The sequence below is a fragment of the Mizuhopecten yessoensis genome, unplaced genomic scaffold, assembly GCF_002113885.1.
Source record: "Mizuhopecten yessoensis strain PY_sf001 unplaced genomic scaffold, ASM211388v2 scaffold2369, whole genome shotgun sequence".
Classification (NCBI taxonomy): Eukaryota; Metazoa; Mollusca; class Bivalvia; order Pectinida; family Pectinidae; genus Mizuhopecten; species Mizuhopecten yessoensis.
The window spans coordinates 1,124,956-1,146,428 of NW_018404512.1; the positions used below are offsets into that span (position 1 = coordinate 1,124,956).

Genomic DNA, 21,473 nt, shown 5'->3' on the forward strand with positions numbered 1-21,473 from the left:
TAACAACATGAAGTTTAAAACGTTGCATAATAATGGTGACCTCTGTTCACGTCTTTCTTGTCATTTATTTCTGTTGTGAAAGTCGGTTAAACATAAGGACCGAGATTTGTTATTCCTTCTGCCGTGTAAACTGTAGTAACAGTTTTTGTTTCTCCTTAGTTTCAGAAGTTTCATTGTTGTGCAATGTCAGTTCCGGATGTTATGTTTTTGTTTCCTCTCAGTTCCGGATGTTATGATGTTGTGTCTCCTTAGCTCCGGATACCTTTTAGTTGTTTCTCCTCAGTGACGTATGTTATGTTGTTGTGTCTTTTTAGTTCTAGAACCTTTGCTGTTGTGAGTCCTCGTTTTCGAATGTTATGCTGCTGTGTCTCCTCAGTTAAGGATGTGATATTGTTTCTTCTCCTCATTTCTGGATGTTATGTTGATGTGTCCTCAGTGCCTGATCCTATGTGCTTGTGTGTCCTCAGTGCCTGATGCTATGTGCTTGTGTGTCATCAGTGCCTGATGCTATGTGTTTGTGTGTCAGTAGTTTCGGATGATATGTTGGCGCGTCTCCTTAGTTCCAGATGTTATCATGTTGTGTCTCCTTAGTTCAAGATGTTATCATGTTGTATCTCCTTAGTTCCAGATGTTGGCATGTTGTGTCTGATTTGTTCCGGATGATATTTTGGTGTGTTTCCTAGTTTCCTAGTTGTGCGATGTCAGTTCCGGATGTTGTGTTTTTGTTTCCTCTCAGTTCCGGATGTTATGATGTTGTGTCTCCTTAGCTCCGGATACCTTTTAGTTGTTTCTCCTCAGTGACGTGTGTTATGTTGTTGTGTCTTTTTAGTTCTAGAACCTATGTTGTTTTGAGTCCTCGTTTTCGAATGTTATGCTGCTGTGTCTCCTCAGTTAAGGATATGATATTGTTTCTTCTCCTCATTTCTGGATTTTATGTTGATGTGTCTCATCAGTGCCTGATGCTATGTGTTTGTGTGTCCTCAGTGCCTGGACCCACTTGTATAAAACATCTCTAAGTTTGAAAAATCTCAAGCAATGTATTGTCTATGGGAAATCTTAGACTTGAGGAAATCTCAAGAGTTGAGATGTTTTATACAAGTTGGCCCTGCTGTTATGTATTTGTGTGTCAGTAGTTCCGGATGATATGTTGGTGTGTTTCCTTAGTTCCCGATGTTATCATGTTGTGTCGGATCTGTTCTGGATGTTATGTTGTTGTGTCTCTTTAGTTCCATTTGTTATGTTGTTATGTCTCCTAAATTCAACATGATAAATAATTAGTTCTCCTTAGTTCCGGATGTAGTGTTGTGTCTCCTTGGTTACAGATGTGCTGTTGGTGTGACTCCTTAGTTACAGATGTGATGTTGTGTCTCCTTAGTTACAGATGTGATGTTGGTGTGACTCCTTAGTTACAGATGTGACGTGTTTGTGTCCCCTCAGTTCCGAATGTTATATTGTTGTGCATCCTTAGTTTCGGATGTTATTTTGTATTTCCTACGTTTCGGCCATTATGTTGTTGTTTGTTGGCTCTATACGTGGTATAATATGTTTGCTATTTTACCTGGTTCTGCCTCTATCCTTTCCTGTTTTTCAATTGAAGCCGTTTGTCATTCATGCAAAGGAACTTCATGTTTGTTTCTAAGAAAACAATGTACATTGCACGTACAGCCCTCATGCTAGCATTTGTATGTTTGGTATTTACTTTTAGTTTGTTAAATGTAACTGACCAAATATTTGTATCATTATATTAATATAGTATACAAAGTAGATCCTTTTTCAAATGTTTTATTTATCAAATACATTCACCGAATTGACGTTTTATTATCAAAGTGGGTACAAATGTGACGCTGAATGCGGTAGTGACCCCGGGACTAAAAACGGCTTCTAGAGAAGTGTTTGGAAAACCTGTGATAGTTAAGGAGATACAATTCCAGTGTAACATTGAGAATAACAGTGACGTAGATCTTACTGCCTACGTCTATGATGTACAGTGGTATATTAACGACAACAGCATTGTGACACACGGGAACATACCGTACGCCAACATAACAGAATCGGCGTTAAGGCAGTCGCAATGGATTAATACATTCACGCTCGGATTTCTGGTAAAGGAGTTTACATTTTTAATTATATTCATATCATTTATCAAATTGAAAGGTATTTTAATGGGTTTGTCAATACTCATCAGGTCCAATATTAACAATATGTGTTATTCAAATTGAAGTTTGAAACTTACTCCACCTGTTGTTATTTAGATCACTATACTAGTATGAACTTAACATGGTTATCATAAAAGAAGATAGTTTAATATATCTTAGATGCTTTCATTGAGAATTTTGTTTTCAACGCTTTTTTCGTAATGAAAAGACAATTTTTTATACACAGGTTCAAATTTTCTGTCAGGAAAATGAGGGCAGCTTTTGCTTCTTTTGTTTGCAATGAAATATTCATGTACCCATCTGATATATGATGATCGATTGCCCCAACCCAATAGGTTAAGGCCTACACGAACCAGGCCAATATGACTTTTTTATTTTATTCTTTATTATATTTTCCAAACTTTTATGACATATACATACAATGTTCATGTGCGTCTGGAATCGCTTTTAAATAATGTACATCCTGTTCAAAATATTCGATCGGGTATCAGTATTCGTCATACATATATATATTAACAAATAAGTATACATTCACATTTTTGATATAAAAAATAAACTTCCGGATATTCTTGTCCGTACTCTATTTTAATTATTATTGTATTACAATCTAGTTCTGATTTCCGGTTAGAGTCACGATGGTGAACAGAGTTCGCACAAACGTTATTATATGGTAAATATTAGTATATGTAATGCTTCGTATGGTATAACATCATCCAATTCAGCGAATTAAAGTGTCATGTTAGCGTTATAGTGGTGTGTCTAGAGTATAGTCAGAGTATAATCTATTAAAAAACATTTTCCTTTCCGAACCCTCCCCCCTCAATCTCCCAAAAAATTATCAGGCTTTAATGTGTATATGTGCTAGTTAACATACCTTGCAATACTTTGTAGTTCTGAATTGGTATAATTGTAGATTTTGTATCTATTATTGAGTTTGATTTTGTAAATACTTTTATATTTTCTAATAACACATGCTTAAACATTTTAAAAGTAGATAGTGGTGTCTGTCTCTTGTTTTGATATTTGATTATATTTCTTTTCTTCCAGATAACCCATTTCATTGTATAGACAACAGTGTTTGTTAGTGCTGTGTTTGTATCTGAACATTCTCCTAACAATATTATTTTGTTTGTTCAATGTTATCAATAGTCCCTGTATTTTATTTATAACATTATTCTGTGTGAGTTGTACCATTTGAGTAACAACGTTACAATGAAAAAATAGGTGGCTAAATGTTTCTAATTCAATATTACACATATGACATATACCGTCGGATCGGTTCATAACATGGAGTTTATATTCCGTATAAATTATTTTGTGCACACATTTCCAGTGGAGTTCCCTTATTGTTGTTTCTGTTGCAATCAGTTTACATTTATTATTTCCCCATAATTTCTCCCAATTAAATGTTATTTTTCATAATTTTTGTTCCCTTACATAATGGCAAAATTGTTTCAAATTTATTATTTATGAAAAGGACTTCTGACTTAAGATTATCTATTTAATTATTTTTAGTATGATCTTTTAATACTTTGAGAAAATTGAGAGGTATAGCTTTCCTAATTTTTGAGATTTCTGTTATCCAATTTTATTTATTGATAAGTTTTGTAAATATAATATCATTCCCTTTAAAATCCTTCATTTCATCATCCCAAATATCTGCTATTTTTGTGATACCAATTAATGAGAAGGACTGTATAAATAAGGCTTTGTTCCGAAACAGTATGTAGGTGTCCCAGATAAACGTTGGTTTAAAATGTCTTTATTGTCAAGAGGCGCGTTGACTCCTTTAAGTTTTGCCCATGCTTTCAAGCTATCTTCATAAAAAGTTGGTAGTATTTTGTTCATATCAAGGCCTTGTAGGTCCGAACAAGTGCACAGAAACGTTTTTGACATATACTTGATATCTAATTTAGTAAGATAGTATCTATCTATAGAGTTTCAGTTCTCATATTTATAGTCGATTATCTTCTATATAGTTTTAATTTATTTATGTACATGTGTTTCAAGATCTACCATTCCAATACCTCCTTTCTATTTTACTATAACACATTTTTCTTTCCAGTTAATTTACTCTCCCATCCCAGATGTAAACCTAAATTATCTTGTTAATTTCTTTTAGATATTTACATGGTATGCCCTTCGCTCCTATTATAGATAATATTAGTGATTTAATGATTAAAGTTTTCAAGCTAAATGTTATGTTTCTGGTTTTCCAAATTTGCAGACAGTTTTTTTTATTTCGTTTATGTTTTCATGCCAAATTTTGTCATTATCTATCATATATCCATGATGAATTCCTAGAGTGTTCACATTTTTTTTGTGTCCATTTTATGATATTAAATGTTGGGTCTTTTTTTCTTTTTTTTCCCCGCAATAATCCTATATACAAACCTTCAGTCTGTTCATAATTAATCTTGGCACCTGGTGCTTTTTCAAACGATTTTGATAGTTTAAATGCTTCTCGACTAAAAATTTCTGTTTGATTGACTAGCTGAGTATCATCTACAAACATACTTAATTTTATTTCCTTATCATTACCTGGTACTCTGATGCCTGCTATTTCTGGGTTTGCTCTGAAAGAACATGCAAGTGGTTCTGCTTGAATAATGTATAAATGTGAGGCGATCGGGCATCCCTGACGAGTTGATCTTGAGATGTTGAAATATTTAGATGTAAAACCATTAGTTTGGATACATGTTTTTGAACTTTTTAAAAGCATCTCAATCCAAGTACAAAATTAATACCAAAATTTAATTATTTAAAACATTTTAATACCCAACCCCGTTCTATCCTTTTGTTGGTCCAGAAATATAATTGAACCATCTCGTTCTTCCCTGTCACTAAAGTCTATTAAAACCTTTAACATTCTATTAGCATCCATACTCTTTCTACCTGGTATAAAGCCTTTCTGGTCAGGATGTATAAATTTGTTTAAATTTGTTTTCAGTCGATTAGCCAAAATATGTGCAACTATCTTATAATCTACATTGAGTAAAGTAATTGGTCGCCAGTTTTTTAATTTCTTGTCTTTCTCCGTTTTTTTTAAGTAATCTTATTATTCCCTTAGTTTGACTCTTCGAAAGTTTGGTTTCAGTAAATATTTCCATGAGTTATTGTATGATCTCAGTTTTGATTAAATATGTTTGGTAACATTCACTTATAATTCCGTCCTCACCAGATAACTTGTTACTCTTTAAAGACTTGACAGCGTCGCTAATTTCTTTATTTTCTATCGATCTATCCATGTTCCTGCTTTCTTCATTAGATTTGTTTATTTTCTATAAATTGTGTTAAAAATTCTGCATTTTGTTCATCCCACTCTTCTGATTTAAAAGCATATTATAAAAAGATGTCTGTTCTTCTAAAATGTTATCTACCCCAGTTTTGTATTTACCATCACGTCCTTTTATCTTATACCACTGTTTAGTTTCAGCATTTTTCTTGTTAAGGTTTAAGAAGTATTTGGTTGACTTTTTCATTTTCATCATATATTTATATTCTGCTCCGTACTCTAGCAGCATCTGTTTGATTAGTGTAGTATCTTTTTATTTTATATTTCAATTGTTCAATTTTATCAGTATTATTTTGATGGCTTTGATTATGTTCTAATGTCTCTAGCTCGTCTCCCGCATGTTTAATTTCTATCTTTGATATATGTATTTTTTTCCTATTTCCATACTTTTGTTTTATTTTAGTTTAGTAATTTCCCATCATTCATTTATACAATTATACATATTTATTTAATTTTTCCACACTGACAAACATGTCTTAAATGCATTTTTAAAAATATCACTTGCTATTACTTTATAATTAATTTCCAATGTTCACGGTCCTCGTTCTAGATCCATCAAAGATAGTTTGATAGTGTTTTAATCAAGATCACTATAAGGGCAGTATTTTATGTTAGCATTAATTATTTGGGAGTTTAAATTATTTTCTGTTAAGATCAAATCAATTCTTTATTTGGAACTGCCACGTTTAAAAGTATATTTTAATGAATCCGGATTTTTTCGCAATATGTCGGATAAGTTGTGGTGTATCATGAGGTTGACCAGTTGTGTATTTCCGACATCCGCGGATGGTTGTAAAAGTTATCTGTCTTTTGTTTTATCCACTACAGAGTTAAAATCACCCATTATGATTTTTTACCGACGAATCATTACAAAAATATTTATGTAAATATGTTAAAAAATCCTTTCTTTCCCTTCCTTGATTGGGACAGTTTATATTTGTAAGATCATACTGTTTTTGTTCACAATGGACTTAACATGCCCTCACTCTTCCACACTGGTCTCTGTAATATTCAGAAATTTTGAAGTCAGAGCTATTGTTAAAAAGTGTACCAACTTCCTTAGAATCGGTCTTACCATTGTTCCATAAACTGTTTCCCCCTCCAACATCTTTCAAGTTGTTATTCTATTGTTTTGAATCAAAATCTGTGCAATGTGTCTCCTGTAAACATACAGTATCATAATTTTGATTTTTGACCCAATTAAATATTCTATTCCTCTTTTTATCATCTCGTAAGCCATAAACATTTAAACTAGCAAAACTGTATTTTTTCATGGAAGTTTGATATATAAATTAATTTATCAATTGGGATACATTAATCTATATCCCTCCACCCACCCCAGTACATTAATTGATTGGTTTTGTGAAAATTCATTTTACCACATATACAAATCTTAAACAATACTTGCACCCTATGGTACATTTTTAGCCTTAACATGGTATTTGAAATAAAATGATCACATATACAATATATAAAAACATTTTTTTCTCCTTTCCTTCCTCTGTTTACATTCACACATAGGTAATGATTAATCCGAGTATAGAAATTGATTTCAAGTGTAGCTATACATATAATATTTACTAGTATTTCCATGCTCGTACCTTCATATAACAACTTTATAAAGTAGTGGCTGTTTTCACTACTAAAACTCGTTTCATATGCATAGATGAGTAGAATACTCATATATTCATCCATAAATACATGTTACTTAGGAATTTACTAATTTCCATGTAACAATTCATTTCATTCCCATACATAATTATAATATAGTTATTAAATACATACTTATGCATGATACAGCCTACTATGAGATATACTGTGGCGCCTTGTTCGTGAAGTAGTTCAAATGGTTACTATTTTCAAAGCACTATTTAATTTCAGATGCATGTATACAGAGTAATACAAATAGCATATTCTTTATGTTTTGTACAATATGTTCATGCACATGTGCATAAATTAACATACTTGTGTAAACAGTTCTATCCTTCCTATCACACTTACTCAAATAGTCGACACTTATTCCCCAAAGCCAGAGAGTGAAAAGTTTTGTACTGTTATTTTTCCATTCTTTACACTCGGACTTAAAATACTATTACTATTTCCTGTATGGAAATACATCGTGTTACATGCATATATATTTTCAATATTATTAACAACTTCATAAAGCATACTCACTGAGACTATGTCTCTTTCATTGTTTACATTCATAATTGTATTTGAATAATTTAACATTTTTTGGTATTAATGGAGAATACAAATCAAACGAATTAAAATGTACTTACCTCAAACTGTAAATACTTTACTTCACAAGAAAATCTTAAGGTGGCACCGTAATAAATAAGGGATCCATCGGACACGGTTACTTGACCGGGGTCCGTAAGCATGCTTCATGACTGATATACCGCGGGGTCTCGAACAAAAATACTCGGATGGTGCCATGCACGTTCGAGCAGGAAATTAGAAACGTCCTACCGTATCTTGACCAGAACACGATTTATCTAATTAGACTATGTTTTCATTTATTATTTGTTTTCTCATCTATTGTAAATTACAGGTTTAATTGTATACAGTTAAAATAACTAACAATAGTAGCATCACTACCAGCATATTTGACAAAGTGAGTGTAAAAAGGGAATGCAAGAATATGTCCAGACAGAGAGTAAGGATGTGATGTTAATGGTATAACATCGAATAAGAATGATGTATACGAGTTGAGCGTGGATACTTGTTATAAATTAAATAATATGACTTTAAAAAGATAAAATACCGATAATGAACAATTTAAAAAAAAAGTGTAAAAACATTAAAAAAAAGAGAGAAAAAAAATACAATGATGAAATGGCTCGGTGCCAAGCACCATATATACGATATAGAGCAGAAAAAAATAACAATAAATTTAACAACCACATGCATTCTAACTACTCACATACTAACAAAAAAAGTAGACTAATGAATTGCAGGGGCTTATTATAATAATTAGACAACAAAAATGAAGAGCCTACTCTAAGTAAAAAAAAAAAAACATGTTCACAGGTGAAGTGCGCAGTACGTGTCCGGGTTGTGTCTGATGGTCCGCCGGCCCCGTACAGCTACAGCAGTGATTTTTATGCAGGCTTTACTGTAAGTTTCCCTTAATAATTTGAATTATTCGTTCGATGTTTGTGTTCACATTTTGTTCAAAATTTGTATTGATATGAAAAGAAGATCACCAAAGTGTTAGATAATTATTTTAATCTTTTCCATTAGCTAACAAATTTTCCGTTTATATGTAATGTCTAAGTATAAGAAAGCATCTGCCGTAATTTAACATGTACCTTCATTTATTATATTTTTCAGACTGACGCTTCCCAGTATACCGTTTTGGAAAGTGGCAGTATTAACGTGACGGTCAGACTGACAATTCCAATCGACTGTATGTATCTAGCAGCATCTACTCCTGCTGAGTACGTATCGCTTTGACCTTTTTGTTCTTTTAATTTTGTTGTTGTTTTCTTTTACATCTCATTATATTGGCTATGTTGATTTATAAAGGGATTCACTAAAAATCCATTTTATTGTAGTATATAAACGACATGGCACAGAATAATCATTCCTCTCTACATAACAACCAACGGTGTAAGAGATCTAACGACACCCCAAAGTACAACGGGGGCATCAGCATCTGACAATGCAAAACTCTAGTAGAAGGAGATAACGCTAATCGCTTCGTATAATCATGGTGTGGTATAACGTAGGCAAATTCTTTTCCAATAACTTATATATGATCATCATTGATCGTTGATGCTTAGTACGCAGAACTACTTACATTAACTATCATGTGTAAAGGAATTTATCATTTCCATACCCGATATCGATATAGTGTATATATGATTCATTTGTAATAGATACATGATCAAAGTTTTTTTTTATTAATGAAAGAAATGTTAAACATCAAAGTTTGCCAGCAAGGGCAATTTTTAGCTATTTTTAAATCCAAATGAATCAAACTTCTCCATGTCTTCATCAACCTCTATAGTTTGAAAGTATTAGAACAAAAAACTGATCTTCTGTCCCATTACAACATCTGTCATTTCCACTCAACTGTTGAAGACGTTTAACTTAGTTACACAAACAAATCTGAAATTTTGTGTTTGTGGTTCACTTTCTTATTTGAACAATTTCCTCCTTAAATCTAGACACAGCGTTCTGATATTTAGCTTGTAGACACTTTGGATGGAGTGCTTAAAATAATTCTGGTATATTAACATTTACTTACTTTCAAGGTCACAGGTTTCAAATATATTAAAAAACACAACAAAAACTGTTGCTAAAGATCCAGAAGGTTTAGATCGATGATACTTGTATATATTATGTAGACCAGCAGTGTAAATCTTTGTCTGGTATATTGTGTTCTTTTCAAAGGTTAACTTCTGGCATTGGGCAAAGTGAATAATGGGTAAACATGACATATCCCTCCTTTTGTTCCTTAGGGCCGAGGCTCATGACATCGATAGAGTGCTATTAAGTAATTTAAGTACTTGGGTTATAACTTGGACGCGGTTGCTATCCCCTTCAAAAAGCAATATATAAGTATGCGTGTTCGGCATGAAGAAAGTTACGTAAGTATGTTACATAGATAAGAACTGGAACGTCGCTCTGCCCCTGCCACTTGAGGCATAGATTTTAATCATTATATGGAAATGATTGAGATCCTAACCCTATAACTATATATCCAAACACAAGAATCTCATTCAGAATTCCTATTATGAAATATCCTTGGGACCAGAGAGAGGGAGACCAAATTGGGAAATGTTTGCAAAACAATTACTACCTTTAAGCAGAATGTTGTGCAATGATTCCTTATATGCCTATCCTTTATCACCGTCTGTTTATTTCCTTCAGTTAAATAAGTTGTTGCTATTTATATATACGATTGGAATAAGAGGAAAGTTTATTTTTAAAATAGGTTCTTGCAATGACCAAACATAATAAAATAACATTTTTTCCAGAATTGCAAAGGCCGTGAAAGATGATTGTACTCTTTCGATTCGTGTAAGAGCGCCAACTTATTATGAAGATGGTCACCTCAGGTGTACAGTAAGTGGAGTAACAGACGAGTCTGTGACCTTTACGAATGCAGGCTGCGGGATAGTGTTTCCCTTTAATGACTGGAATATACCCAGAACCTTACAAGTATTTGGATCAGCTGATAATACCGTCAGCAAAATGGACAGCAGAACAATAAATATCCGTTTTAGTGCAGACCTCGGCGTCAGCAACACAGCATGGAGCTTTGCAACTAAGCCAGACATCCAGGTAGCTATGGCTATATGTTAAGTTTGCTTCATTTATAAATAAAAGCAAGTCGTTAAATGTTTAGTTTCTATATGGGAAACATTTTATATTTCATAAGACATGATTAACTAGGGCATTGAAGATTACATTTTCGAAAGTGTGCTAAGAATATATCGATTTCTTTTTCACTTTATAATGATGTAATATTAAAAGTTTTGGATTGTTTTTTTATCCGATTGACATTTATGTTCCAGTCGTTTCAGTAACATAGCACGATATTTTATTTCTATTGTTGAACTAAATATGGTATAAGAAATACTTCGTAATACAACAACGATCTCTATCTTATAACAGAAACACAACTGCTGGGAGAACACTCTTCAAAATAAAATTAATTAAAAATATTATGTAATATAAACGGGTTTTTTATGACAACTTTCTCTATTTAGTTACTCCCATCGATCGATTCTAAACCAAACTGTATTGTTTTAATACATTCTCTACTTATATTTATTTGAAATAAACTGATATTCCTTTTAATTGAGTTTCATTTAATTAAATAATTGTTCGTGCCTCCCCGTAATTCATAATTTGACGTAATGTATTAACTACAAAATGTAATGCGTCTACCTTTCAGCTGCTATGGAATTCCATAATAAATGCTTGAATCTGATCAGTCGCTGGCTGTACGAACACTCATAAACAATTTCCTATTGATATGTTTCATAATCTCCTAAGATAGTTTGCAAATGAAAAAGCGGAACACTAGTTTATTAGCTTGTTTTATTTTAGGAATTTTAAGAACAGGAAACATTCTACTTAAGACATTAATGTACCGTATTATGAATTTTGTAAAATGGCAGGGTTTTCGATAAATTATAAGCAGAAAAGTAGCACAAATAGGATACTTTTCTATATTCTTCATATAAATGGAGTTGCGATATTTATTGAACAATATATTTCGTTTAAGGTTGTCGTTGAAGACCGGGATATTCTCATAGCATCGAAATCATGCGAGGTCTGGACTGATCCTCATTTATGGACCCTGGATAGATGGTACACATTCTTAGATATTTAACACGATATTTATCAATATACTTACCAGTAAAAACAAAAATGTAGGTATGATTGGTATGATTAAAACTGTACTTTGCCAAAAATAAATGTCAAATAGAATCGGACATTCATCATTTTATCATTTTATCCACTCTGTAAAATCAAATGAGGTTATGTATAAAATATTCTAAAACTGTGTGTATGGAAAATATGGAAAACCACAAAGTGGCCCAAATCCTGCACCTAATGGCATAAGAATCTCAGTCGATGAGCAAACTCTTTGGACTAACATTTGATTCGAAACTCTCCTGTATTTCACATATAAAGCATCTGAATGATAAGAGTTCAAAGGCGCAAAAAATTCTGCTAGTCCTCTCATACACTGATGCTGATGGAGATCGTAAAAGCTTATGCGACTTTATTGATCAGTTGTCCGATAAAACTCGATTTTGGTTCATCAGTCTTAGACGGTCAACAGTTCTTATCTGCAGATGTTGAATCCAATCCATAACCAAAACTGTGTCTGGCACGTTTGCTCTTTTCGAACATCACCACTGAAAAGCCAAAAGGTGTGAGCGAATGAACCATCACTTTACGACCGAAGGTGAAAACTAGCTTTACAATTTGCTGCCAAACTCCAGTCAAATATCCTGCCTTTTAGTCAGTCTCAAATCCTAATTTTCTGAACATATTCGCGCAAAATCAAAAACTCGTCATACCATACCGGATATTACACCATGCACTATACAAAAAACAGATGTTAGTTTGCATTGCATGACCGGGCAAAATCGTGGGCACTGCCCGAAGAACACGAATCCTCTTTTCAGGAGTGAATTTTGATGTTTCTTGCTAATACACAGCTTTACACTGATGGTTTTACCAGACGGTGCATCTATTTTCTCTGCGAAAGCGTCTGCCATCGGTTTGGCCCTTGACGTTATCGATGAACAACGCGTTTTAAAAGGCAATCCTCTGTTCTGACTCGCTATCGGTCATTGAAATTCTGCATTTACGAAATTCAAAATCACTTTTATACAACCCTGTCCATTTTGTATCTTAACGAAATGCAAAGAAATTCTTCAATGGATTCCGAGCCATGTCGGAGTAAATGGTAAGAGAAATTTTAACATAGCAGCTAAAAATACAAATACCTCCCAGCAAGTCAATATCACAAACATATTAAAACCCATTATACGATCGGTCAATCAAAGTGAATGACAGCAACGATGTTCTGCCTAGTCGGGGAAACTGCAAAGAGGAGTATGTCTTCTCGTCGCGCCGTACTGGTCATACTTATCTAACTGATGCTTTAATAGAATGTTCAGATTTTAGATGCATTCGTGATAAATACTTCAATGTCACGGACATCAAGACCCTATTCACCTTCGTAAACATTATCCTTGGCATCATTTAGCTATATAAAAAAACATTGATCTGTTCTAAAAACCGTGATTCCGTTAACCTACATGACTCTTATTACAGCATTTACTCATATCTCTTTATTATTCAAACTCTTCACGATATCTTCATCTAAAGTTTTTATATGTTACCCCCGTGGCACTATTTTAACTTTCTAAACCTATCCAGGTGCTGATTGTATGAGATATGCGATGTTTCCCTATAATTTTAGTTTTGATTCCTGGAATGGTTGCCCTAAATGACCAAAATTGTCGATGGGCCGTTAAACTGAAACAAACCAACAAGCAATTAGATACATGAACTACAAAAAAAAAAACTAGTCCTGTACCTCAACATTTTAATGATAGATATTGGAATAACATTTATTCAAATCAAAGGATATACGCAGATAGAATTTTAGACGTGAATATCCTAAACTGCCCTGTGGATTGTAGTATAAACTTCGGAATCACATTTTGTTATATTTCAATTGATAATTATGTATGGATTTGAGATTATTTGGTCCCAAATTCCATCGAAATGCAAAAAATTAAACTGATTTTTTAAATCGGTGTTTTTTTAAATTTGAAGAATTCCCTGATTAAATTATGAGAATATCTATTAAAGTATCAGGTTAAAATTTGCAGTATTTTATGAAAATTCAATACTGAGATAGTTTTATGCATAAATGTATTATTATGTTACGATGGGTTACGAAAATGAGTTTTCTTCGCCATTCATCGGTCATGCAATGCCTGAAAAGGAAATATTATAATACCAACTAATATCACAATGTTATACCCAGGCCACGATATGCAGTACTATACTAAAGATAGTGCTTTAGTTTAAGGTATTTTATTTAAACACTAGACAGTTATATATGGATACAACTTTTCCAAATAGATCGGCCCCTGGGCATATGTTTTTATTTGGTGAGGGCCGCCATGGTTGAGGGGTCCTGGACTCAACTCTCATCACCCCCTCTCCCCCATTCCTCACATCTTACCTCGCCAACGATAAGAATGTTTCCTACGCAGAACTCTGCTTTCACCAATCTTGTTTACATGTGTTGATTGGAAGGACATTTTTTAAACTGAGGTTACGATAAAGTATATTTATTATTAGTGTAAGGTATACCATTTTAAAATAGTGTATGGTATACCATTTAATATTTAGTGTATGGTATATCATTTTGTAATTAGTGTATGATATGCCATTTCATACTCAGTGTTGGTAAACGACTTGATGTTAACGTATCACGGACTTTATGGCAGTACTGTTTTACTTAAGTACATAGAAAACATATATCTTAAACTCATTGTACATATTATGAGGAAGATTTCTATTTTGTTTTAACGTTGAATTCTATCTATAATCTATAAATGTGACAGTTTCCTTTAACACTTTCAATAGTGCGTCACTATAAGTTACGATTATGAAAATTCTGCAACATGAGTGTTATATAAATGACATGCAATGGAAAACGATTGGTTTTCTGTTAATGATATATTTTTTAAACTTTCATACTTTCGTAACTACTGAGAAGTAATCATAATATTCATTGGATCTGTATGCATAGTTTTAAGAAATAAACAACCTGTCTTAACTATACATATAAATCGACTTTTTCAAATCCAATTCTGAATATAACAATATAATAAAAAGTGTTATGTATTTCCATTGCAATTTCAGGTACATATCATTTCAAAAGTTGGGGGAGTTTATTCTGTTCAAGCATGAAACGCTACCTATACGGGTAAGTGTTATTGACATCTAACTAAACACAGCTTCATAGCGTATCAAATTGTCATTGTCATTTATAAACACACTTCTCTGTAAAAGAGTTGCAGGAATGAAATCATCTAATTGTATGATAATACATATTTTATCTTATTGTACATAGAAGTCAGTTATTGACAAAAAAAAACTTTCAATGATGATTTATGAAGGGCGTTACAGACTCTTCTACTTTAGACCGATACCTCGACCTTCCTATTGTGACTTACAATATAACTGACATGAACGGCTTACTAATAACCAGTACGATAAGCATGTCGATTCTGTTTTCTCGACTGTTAATATTTCTTTTCTTAATAGCAACTTCTTCCAAAATATTTAGTAATTTTACACCGGATATATCACAATTGCTGTAATAGATGCTGACTGATGGCTGACAGATTTACAATACAATGTTTGGGAAAATGTTGCTTGAAGGAAACTGTGGGCAATATTTTGTTATAGTCGCCAACACAATCGCAACCTGAAATTGCATTGCAATGTCTTGCGGTTTCCTTGTTACTACTGGTTCTCTATTTCTTTTTGCTTACGTACATTTAACATCGCTTTGCTTTCATCAAAATTCACATGGCGCGTAATTTCGATATTTTTCTCTAGATTCATCAATATTGAGATAAAATTCGCCAGTTGTTCTGTTTATAATAATTCAAATACTTTGGTCTTCATGGTTTATGGAAGCAGTCTTTAAAAATCTTTCTTGATTTTTAATTTATGTTCGTTGTAAGAATCGCTTAATATTGAACTTCACACTTTCTCATATCGGACCCTACGGAAATTAGTGTGGGCATACACAAAGACAACATTTAATTAAATCTTTTAAGCATGAATTCTGTACCTAAATAATCTTCTTTTGGTATATTTTGTCATGATTGGTATTGCACATTGAAAATCAACCATTTATGCATTCAAACCGTCTTTGTTCCTAATTCAAATAATGAAGGTATAATTTACATTGTACTTCCAGATACACGCCGTCTTTGACTTGTGTTCAGGTACACGAGGGACATGCACATGTGGCATTGCAGTCAGGAACCAGGATGCTGTTTTCATTATCAACTTGTGCCGAAATAGGGTTGGTTCACCCTTGATAAGTGGTTCATCAAATACCAACAGATACATAGAGATGAGAGCCTGTGACGACACGCACATGACAGTCACCTCCAGTGGTTCTAAATACTCGGTAAACAACGATCATATTATACATTTTTAAAAAGTTTTGTATATCTACTAAATTTACATTTGCGGCTCTCAAACACACCGAAAATCAAATAGCAGAAACGACGAATCAAATCAAAATATCTATATCGATTTACTTAAGAATATATTTTAATTTTCACAGGTAACACTTCCATCCGGAACTTTGATTACTATTGAAGCAATATTTGGCAGTAACCCATTTATTCGTACCTTCATCCTCACACCTTCTCTCGTGGACTGGAAATCATCATCCGGATTATGCGGAATTTTGGATGGAATATGGAAGAATGATATGAGAAAAAGAGATGGCACGCCCACATTTGATTACGAGGGATTTGCACAGGATTGGAGGTACTTGCATATACAATTATACGTAACGAATAACCATTGAATAGTTTTTAGTGTATCACTATTAATGCTATTAATTTGTAATATATCTAATCTATATAACATCATGTCTGATTGGATTATATTAGTCACAGGGAAATAAACATCACTTTCTCCTTACGCGCTCGATTTTCCCTATCATATTTCCCTTGTTAGGAACATCTATAAAATAATGAGCAAGATATCACACCTTAGTTCCAAAGACTGCAACAGACGATAACAACGCTGCAGAAAAGTTTACACCAACACTCTTTATTGTCCTATCTCGGTACAGAAACCTAAACACCAACACTCTTTATTGTTCTACATCGGTGTGATAAAAAAAGTTATAGTCCTTGCTCAAAGGGGAAACAAATACGTATTTCACGAAGGCGTCACCCTTTCGAAACATGGCTAAAAGAACCGTGTTCATCTATGACAAGGGCATGAAGTAATCAAATTATATAAATTCAAATATTGTATAAGGTGCATTACTATGTAGAACATATCAATGTTAAATGTCGTTTTGAAACGTGTGAATTATATTTTTATATTTCAGGCTTAATACTGCTTTGGATGGAAACTCACTCTTTGCTGTATCGGAGCCACTTACAGTCATTCCGTTACCGCCATTACAGTACTGTAAATGTCCAGTTGAATCCAACAATCCGCCGACTTTCAGTTCCCAAATTCTGTGTAACATAACTTCAACCATAACGGCATGTACTAAACGAACTAGCTCAGTAGGATATGTTCAGGTATGCGACAAAGCTCTTGGCCATGCTAATCGATACCGAAGATCTACAGATGAAGAAGACTATGATATTGCTAAATTTGACGTTATCCTTGATGAAAATTATTCAAACGTGGTCGAGGTATTTACTGTGTACAATTTTTTCTCTGATTGTTTTGACATCAACCGTAAAGATACTTTTTTTTATTACATATGCTGTCTATAGAACGAAACAGCTGTATGACGCAGTGTGATTCAGTTTGATTCTATTACAAAAACGATCAATCGATATTTATAAGTTAACAATTATGAAATGTTCAGGGTATGAATTTAAATTGTTGTATGTAGATTATCTTAAAACAGCAACATAATTCTGACTAAAATGTCGCATTTTGTACTACAGATGATCTGATAAAGCCCGACATTTTATCTTATGTTTGGTGTTGTTAGATTATATAGCAAGATCTGATAAAGCCCGACATTTCGTCTTATGTTTGGTGTTGTTAGATTATATAGCATGATCTGTACATAAATAGGAATATACTAGTGATTGTCCGTCAAAATTGTATAGGAAATCATACCATTAAACTTTTAAAGTTCATTTTGGCAATTGGAAACCAATCTTTTTCTACTTTAATCATTCTTTTCTAATTTTGATATTTGGATTATCAATATGTTTAAGAATCACACATGGCAAAATGGCTGGACGGAAGCTCTAGCGAACCAGTCCTGCCGGGAAGCAATGAATGATGATCCGATGTTGAATAAATGTAAAGAAGTTTTGCCAGTGATGAATGATGCTATCGACGAAGGAATGCACAATTGCATTAATGATATCAAAGTATGTGCATTCGTATTTTAAATTAATCTTGGCTGACAACAACAATTCATTCATTTTTGTTCATTCTGATTCGAAATATTATTTTTTTAATTAAAAAAAAACACGAAAATTTATCTATATATATGAATGACAAGTTTAACTACTAAGGAACAAACAAACAAAAATATCCAGAACGTTGTTTCGTTCGAGAAAGCAGACACAACAATATGCTAAACCGCAGTGTTGTCTTTTTTCATTCTTAATTCAGATTTCCGGCGGTACTGGGTTTTTGAAAGACACGGTAGAGTCAGTAAAAAGTAGCTGTCTTATTAAAGCCAGTCGTTTCGAAAACCTTACAACAGAAGGATCTGAAAATGACGACGGTGCGACTTTTCTGGACGAGTTATTGGAGTTAAGTTGTCCAAACAATTGTTCTGAAAACGGAAATTGTACCAATGGTATGTAAAATCTTAGCGTTATAGAAATCAGCAGAATAAATCTCATTTATGTAGCCTCTCGTATGTATGAAATTATCTGATATATGAAACATCTAACATATGTGACATTTTCTGATGTATGTAAAATTGTATATATTTGACACTCTGTGATATATTTGACATCTTACATTTGTGACACTTTCTGCTGTCTTTGACTTCTTACAAATGTGACATTATCTGATGTATGTACAATTTTATATATTTGCCACTACATTGTATCTGATGTATGCGACATCTTATATCTATGACATTATCTGATGTGTGTAGCATCATAAATAAACGATAATATTTGATATATGTGACATCATATATAAACGACAATATTTCATATGCGACATAATTTGATAAATGTAAAATGTTATTTATGTTATATATATAATATCTAATATATGGCATATTATCATATACATGTGCAATTGTAACATTATCTGATGTTTGTTAACTTTATATAATCAAAATGTATTCAAGATATAAACCCACTATTTCTGATAAAAAATCTGATACACAGTTAATACCGTTTATCAGCTAGACATGTCTTTATCTTATATACTTAACTCATGTTTTAATGTTTATTTCGACAAATTCATGTTGTTACATACGTTATTCTATGTCACTGATAAAAAGAAGAAACATGCGATGCGCATTATTGCTCTTTCCTAAAATACATTTTTTTAGGAAATTGTGTATGCTACACTGGTTTCTATGGAGAAGAGTGTGCTCTGGAGCGTGACACAATTCCTGAAATATTGCACGGAGGAATGACTTGTTCTACTGACAAAAAGTCATGCACAAATTTTGTAATTTCTGGAAGTAACTTTCTGGATATCAATTTGACTTGCCAAGCTAGATTGATCAAGGTAGATTTTTTAAGTATCACGCTATTCTATTGATTGTGAACAGTATACATGTCCACTTTCAATTCATTGAAACTATATCGTCTAGCAATATGACTGCATGCGACTTCATTAAAATGATGAAAGAAAGAAACAGATTTGTATTTTCTTGTGGTTTTCAATGCATGAAAATAAAGTAGAGTAAAGTAAAGTTTTGCGATAGCATTGAAAATACATGCAAAGGGTTTTAAAGTACACTTGTGTACATTGTATTTGTGTTTCATTTACTCGATATTTATTGAAACAAATATGATTGTTTTAATACTTTATTGATTGAATGTTACAGTTTACAATACCATTTCTGTTACTCTCATATACATTGTTGTACACACCATATCTGGCACTGTAGACGCTTATCATTCCTATGGAGCTAGGTTCGGGAATTTCATGGTTTCTTTGCCTTTGATTTCTACTTTGTTGGCGTTTTGTCCGTGACGAATATGACTTTCGAGCCTTGTGTGTCGACGTCATGCTCTTCTATATTTTACTTTTGTTTTACAGTTCTGCTCACTTTTCACAGTTATAAATTACAAAATTGTGTTCAAACAGGTGTATATGAACCGATGGGAATTACTTGGTGCACCCATTCTATTTCCTGCAAGATATCTGAATGGTATCAACTGTGTGTGTATCATCCCGGACTCTGTCCGGAGACGGCGGGCAGCTGATGAAATTTTTGGAGAAGGATACTTAATAAGTATTTCGAATGACGGAATCAACTTTAGCAAGGAGACGACCGTTGTTACCTACGACTCAACTTGTTACGAATGTGACGCAACTAACAGATCTTGTACTAAACTGGTTAGTATATTATCATAAAGTTGGCTCAATTCGAAAACTGAACAATTACTGCATAAAAGCATACATAATTTTATGTTCGTGATAATTGTAATATAAGAAAGTTCACAAATCTTGATTTTAAGTTAAAGTAAATGGCAACAATAAAATTGTACCAGAATAATACAATTGTCCAGATCACATTTCTTTTTCTTCTAACTGTCAATATGTTGTATACAAAAATGCAGATAGGATCTTGACGAATCTGTGGTGTCTTTAGGACAGGAGTCCACTGGGAGTTTTATCTATGAAAACAGCATAATTAATAGTTGATTGCCAGTGACGACGTTGTCATTGTAATCATGTTTTTAGTTCCGCTTAAAAAGGATAATCTAAGGGAAAAGTGAAAAAATTGTGTTGCTTGCATACTCATGGAATTCATTAAGAAAACGCTAATAATTAAATGATGCGGTTGTTAGTTTTTGTTTTGGATCGCCAGTGCTTAAGAATATTGTTCCTATTTATTTCTTCATTTAAATAATACGTTGATCCAATTATGGTATGCAGGAATCATGTGATTCAACAGCAACTTTGACGACAATTCCTTCAGATTCCGAAAGAGGAACTGGAACTATTCAACCCTCTTCAAAAAAAGGTAAAAAAAAAATACGTATTTAAACCCATCATCAAAACGCTTACAGTAATATTTTTCGCTTATATAAACATGACAAAGTGACCAGAACATTACGATTACTGAAAAGAATGGACGTAAATTATCTGATATAATGATATATTTGTAGCAAACGTCATTTTATGTGCTAGCGCCAATACAAAAATCAACTTCAAAGCGATAAAGATACCTCAACATGGCAGCTTTCATTTAAAGATTATGTTATACGTTATCAAATTCATACTCTTGTTTCATTGTTGTTTTAATTGTAGAAGATGGCTTACCTTTGGGAGCAGTTATAGGAGGTACAGCTGTTGTGCTCGTCTTAATTTTAGCAATTACAGCATCACTGTTGTGCTGGGATATTTCGAAGAGCAAGAAGTATGTATTTGATTTCTGCTGAGTCCTCTTTATTTAATTAATGCAATTATAATACATAATTTTTAAGGAGAAAGATAAAATATCAACTACCGCCCCTTCCTCAAACAGACGCCAATAGCGTTTGCACTCCACCGTTGATGTGCTATTCGAGCGTCTGCTCGTT

General features: G+C 33.0%; 1 protein-coding gene across 1 annotated transcript in view; it reads left to right on the forward strand.

Annotated features, from left to right (window-relative positions):
- The window catches only part of LOC110445795 (von Willebrand factor D and EGF domain-containing protein-like), a 30,088-nt gene that overhangs the window by 5,792 nt on the left and 2,823 nt on the right, over positions 1-21,473 (forward strand). The window contains exons 5-19 of the mRNA XM_021490585.1: positions 1,828-2,102; positions 8,485-8,571; positions 8,788-8,894; positions 10,440-10,746; positions 11,696-11,781; positions 14,872-14,935; positions 15,941-16,156; positions 16,316-16,524; positions 17,099-17,414; positions 17,955-18,113; positions 18,361-18,550; positions 19,265-19,446; positions 20,032-20,283; positions 20,827-20,914; positions 21,202-21,310. Coding sequence (XP_021346260.1) covers positions 1,828-2,102; positions 8,485-8,571; positions 8,788-8,894; positions 10,440-10,746; positions 11,696-11,781; positions 14,872-14,935; positions 15,941-16,156; positions 16,316-16,524; positions 17,099-17,414; positions 17,955-18,113; positions 18,361-18,550; positions 19,265-19,446; positions 20,032-20,283; positions 20,827-20,914; positions 21,202-21,310 — 2,647 coding nt within the window. The remainder of the gene's footprint in view (positions 1-1,827; positions 2,103-8,484; positions 8,572-8,787; positions 8,895-10,439; positions 10,747-11,695; positions 11,782-14,871; positions 14,936-15,940; positions 16,157-16,315; positions 16,525-17,098; positions 17,415-17,954; positions 18,114-18,360; positions 18,551-19,264; positions 19,447-20,031; positions 20,284-20,826; positions 20,915-21,201; positions 21,311-21,473) is intronic.